The 5,116-nt window shown below is 44.3% G+C and overlaps 1 protein-coding gene across 1 annotated transcript in view; it reads left to right on the forward strand.

The window, feature by feature from the left end:
- The first annotated feature begins 409 nt into the window (after positions 1-409).
- Positions 410-5,116, forward strand: part of LOC104388466 (zinc finger protein 850-like) — a 19,576-nt gene continuing 14,869 nt past the window's right edge. The window contains exon 1 of the mRNA XM_009997337.1: positions 410-480. Coding sequence (XP_009995639.1) covers positions 410-480 — 71 coding nt within the window. The remainder of the gene's footprint in view (positions 481-5,116) is intronic.

A 5,116-nucleotide genomic window follows, 5' to 3' on the forward strand; every position in this document is an offset into this window, starting at 1 on the left:
TGTTTCAGGAAGTCAGCAATGGAACTGCTGCCTCTCAGATCTTCACATCATCAGGGCTTTGAGTCTGGGATCAGTAGCTTGTAGGAAAGTTTCTGGCAGTCTCCCTGTGGAACTGATCTTTCCACATTTCCAGAACTGCTTTAGACAGCTGGAGGGAATTTCAACCTGTTACACAGGTCAACTTCAAGGCTCCTGTGGAAGGGGCTTTGCCCAACATCCACCTCTCTATGTTGGGACCACATAGAATCATAGAATGGTTTTAGTTAGAAAGGACCTTTAAGATCATCAGGTCCAACCATAAACCCAGCACTGCCAAGTCCACCACTAAACCACGTCCCCAAGCACCACATCTACAGGTCTTTTAAAGACCTCCAGGACATGTTCCAAAGGAGAATAGAGCAGGTGAGGGATGCACCTTGCACAAACTCTACCCCCTGATGCAGTGGAGAAGCCACCTGGTCAAAACTCTGACATTAAAGGGTAGGTGATTGAGAGAAGAAGACTGTACACAACTGCAAGAGGGATACATCCATGAGGAGGGATAGGATGAAATGTTCATCATTATTGGTTCTTTATGGATGAGTCAGTGAGAATTTGGGTCTCAAGTTGTTCTATACCACAGATGTGTATATATGTTAGGGTTATTTTACAATTAAGCTGCACCTTCTAAACACAAAGAATTTTAATTATAAAATAATCCCTGCAGCTGTAGGTGTTTTCTACTAGTCAGGGTTTTGCACAAGAAGACTCTTTATTTGGAAAGGAAAACAATGATTCTCTTCTATGTTAACCTTAAAAAAAGATATGTTCCATTGAGACTTCTATTGAGAGAAATTATATTTTTTAAAAATACCTCTTTTCAAATGCAATTATAGTGCTCAGTTCGTTTTAACTGTTATGAATAGTTATTACCAACTGAAGAGCATGGCTCTTTTTTCCCCTCTTTCATTCTGTGCATTTATACTTTTGTCAAGGTCAAAGCAATTCAGCTTTATTCTTCCAACACGACCAGCTGGTTGGAAGCCCAGGAGAGAAGCAGGCTGACAAGACAGTGTGATTTCAAAGGGAAGATGCTGAGGAGAGAGCAAAGCAGCAGCACTCAGGTACCTTTTCTTCAGATGAAATGGCACGTTGGGGGAAGTTCAGCCCTTGCTTGCTGCAGAAGGGTGTGTGAAACCTGGTGATTTTTGCCTTTGTTACTTACTTTTAGTGACCACTTCTTCAGTCAGCACAGCAATGGTTGACCTGAAGAACTTCAGCACAGGGATCTGTAAAACTGGACTATTTATGGTACCTTCTCTTGAAGATTTAAGTTCAAGACTGTGACTGCCTACAGAGCAAGGGACCAGAGTGGCTCATAACCAACAATGCCTTAGAGGTGGACTCATCTCACCTGAGTGCAGGGCAGTAAGTGTCCATGGCTCACCCTCCTAACCCCCAGAGGCCTAGGATCCATCTCCCTAAAATAGGTTTGGGGTGTTCCTTGAGATTATTTAAAGCCTCCTGCCTGGCTGCTGATCTTGGAGTTCAAATGACTCCCAGGGGCAGGTGTCACCTCTGTCAGCCTTGTATGAATGTTTCAGACACCCTTAGTAATCTCCAGGAGCACCAGGTTTCTTTGTTAAGGTGAGTGAATCAAGGCTTTGGTCTCCAGGGACTAGCAGGGGCACTTGAGCACTTAAGTCATGCTGCATTTGGCCTTTGATGTGTCTTCACCTCTCCCACGAGCTGCCCCAGGAGCAGTGCAGGCAGCTTCAGCTGAGTCTGACACCTCCAGGCCCCATTTCACAGAATCACAGAATCCTCTTGGTTGGAAAAGACCTTTAAGTTAATTGAGTCCAACCATAACCTAATTCTACAAACCATGACCCCAACTCTACCAAGTCCTGTGCTTAAACCACGTCCCCTCAGCACCACATTTAAACACTTCTCAAACACCTCCAGGGATGGTGATTCAACCACCTCCCTGGGCAGCCTGTTCCACTGTTTAATTACCCTTTCAATGAAGAAACAACGTCTAATATCCAATCTAGACCTCTCCTGGTGCAACTTGAGCCTTTTCCTCCTGTCCTAAAGACAAATTTATAGTCATCAGAGAGAAACAGGCTCTTCTAGGGCATGAATGATCTAGCCTGGTTGTGAATGACACAGATCTTCTGAATGTACAATCCAGGCTATATAAGCTTATGGGTGATCACCTCTAGCTACAAGAAAACTGCATATTTTCCTCCCCTTCCCAGCTACCATGAATGATTTAGGCAAACTCTTCTGAGATTCCTCTTCCCAAGGTAAAGGTTCATTAGTGTCTTTTGTCCAAGACCTCAGTGTTTCTTAGCTCAGGAGACCCATATGTCACAAGTCAGGGTTTCCTCCAACCCATACTGCTTCTCAAGACAGTAGATGACCCAGGAGTGAGCTGGAAAAGAGGCCTGCTTCAAAAGGAGGCTTTAGAAAGGAACTAAATCACCTTCAGTGTTTTGAAAACAGCTGAACTGACCTGAAAGCACATGCAGCCCATGAGCAGACCAAGCATTGCCACCTCTTCTGCATCTGCATGTTCTGTGAGTGCTAAACCCATGTATGTGGGTAGGTACCTGCTTCAGGGTCTTTAAAACACACTTCACTGACCCAAAGCCTGTAGATTTTGAAAGTAACTGGGCAAACAATGTCTTTAAGCACTCTGAGGTCCACACCTGAAAGTGAAGGTATAAGGGAAGGAGAGAACATCAGCCAGGAACTGGAGCTCTTCTCCTGGCTCTTGCTGCCCTTCAGTATTATATTGGTGGGTCCTTGTCCCTTCCTTTAATTTGCTTCCACCCCTCCCTTCCCAAGTGAGCTTCCTGAGGGGTTTGTCCCTCACTGAGGTCTCTCAGCTCTCAGATGGAACCTACAAATGCTGTAACACTACCAATAATAAAATCATGTTTCAGAGGTGCAGAAGTCTAACACATCCTCTGAGCACAGACTCCTCAAAGGATAATGCAGTAATTCCCAAGTAATTCCACCCCCTGTCCTCATCTCCAGCACTTCTCTGCTTTTCATCAGAACCTTCCATTTGCCTAAGCCCACAGCTCTCAGGTTGGTGTTAATTCTATAGCAGTGGCTCTCATTTCTATGTAAAAATACATCAAATGATGTACCACTGGTTTTAAAGAACTTAATCTGGTTTTATCCTAACAATTTTTTTCCTCCTACTGTCAAGCAGCTATTATTGTAACTGTTGTTTCATGTAAGAATAAGAAGCTCTGATAAATGGAAGAAAACCTTTGAAATGGCTCTCTGCCCACACAAAACACTTGGCATTTTCCCTTCTTCCCCAACCATTGCAAACCCTGTGGTTTCTCCCAGAGTGCCAACTCACTGCTCTCAAGGGTTTGGTGGAACACCACTGCTGGTTTCCCCTGGTGTAGGAGAGCAGCTGGCCAGCCCAGGAGCAGGATTTTTCAGTCAGGCACCAAAAGGAGAGTTGTCTCATTGACATTGGCTTCTGTGGTATGTGTCAGAGCACTGAGTGACTTCCCATCTCCCCTTTGCAGTATCATGTGGGCATTTGTAGAGTGTGTGTCCTTTCTTTTGAGATCTACCTTCAGGTGAGATGAATTGTGCCCTAGAAGTGTTTGAGGGAAGTCACTCTAAGGGGATTCACACATGTGTTCTGTAAATGTTTCATTCCCACCCTGACATCTCATTTGGGGACCTACCTAAAGTGCCTTCAACCTAAGGTACTTTCATCCTTGCATAAGAGATGTTGGCTTAGACAGGGGAGCTGGACACACACCATGAAGCACTCAGAGTTCTCCATTCAGTGGAGAGGCCACTGCCAATAGTGTTCAGAGACAGAAATAAGGTCTCCACTGGCTATGTAGAAACCTCAAGCATTGGAGTGCTTGCTAATGAACAAGAGGGGAAAGAAACAGAAGCCTATGGAAACACCAGGGACAAACGAGAGATGGAAAAGGGCCCCTCAAAACCCCACCTGCTGGTCTGGGAGTCATCACTCACCAGGAATCACAGGCAAAGTGTGTCTTAAACCCTGCCCCTTTCCTCTAAATTCAGCACCTAAATCCTGCCCAAATTTCTTCAGTGATCCATCCCTTGAAATGAGAATGATCTTGTAAGGCAGAAGAAAATAATTGTCTCTGATACCAAATGGTTCATGTTTTCCCATCCTCCTACGTGTGCATTATCTTAACTTTCCCTTTGGGCAGCTGATCCTAAATTTGTACTTCTTACATCTTTTTTTTTTTTTTCTGAGTCAGAGAACATTGCTTCCCAAAGAAAAGAGATCCCTACCAAATCACCACATTTAATAATGTCTTCCAATGTTCTTTCTAAATTGGGCTGTTTTACTAAAGGGAACAGCACATATGCTTTTACCTGTAGCCTCTTAGAACCTGCACACAACAGCTCATCATTCTGATGCATTCACTCTTCCGACTCTTTCTGTGTGTTTGTGAGCTGGAATGATTGAACCTCTCTGCAAACATCACTCCCAGGATAGACACAACCTGGCAACCCTCTGTAGCTGTCAGTTGGCTCTTGTGTTTCCTGCCTGGGGAACTTGCAGACAAAATCTGCCAAAATTAAAAGTTTTCTCTCTTATCGTGATGCCAAGATTCCCCAAGGTGTTTGTGAAAGCAAAGGTTTGCCATCCATCCTTCTGCCCTCCTGTATTATGGGGTGTGACTACTTCATCCATTGAGAACTCAGCTCCTCTGGAGATTTTTGAACTTTGGTAGTGGTAAAAATCTAGGAAATGTGTCCTCTGGCATGGGCTGCTCATCTCATCTGATGTCAAGGCTGTGATGCCTCAGCTGCTTTTGCCAGCAGACAGTTGGGATGTGGAAGTTTTCAGGGGTTTCTATGGAAATCATGCTGTGATTTCCTGATGTTCGTGATGAAATGCATCTGTTGAATTTACGTACTTCATTTTCAAATCTGAAAATCACTCTAGGGCATTCAAAGGGGACAGTTCTGAAGCAGGATTTTGTCAAGTCCTTACATGAACCCTTGAGGCTGAGCCTGTGCAGTCCAATGGATGGCTAGGAAAATAGGATAAACAATAATTAATGGCTTTATGATTATCTGGGGAGAGGGACTGAAGGCTTTCTCTTTC

Source organism: Chaetura pelagica, unplaced genomic scaffold (genome assembly GCF_000747805.2).
Source record: "Chaetura pelagica isolate M959 unplaced genomic scaffold, ChaPel_1.0 scaffold184, whole genome shotgun sequence".
In the NCBI taxonomy this organism is placed as follows: Eukaryota; Metazoa; Chordata; class Aves; order Apodiformes; family Apodidae; genus Chaetura; species Chaetura pelagica.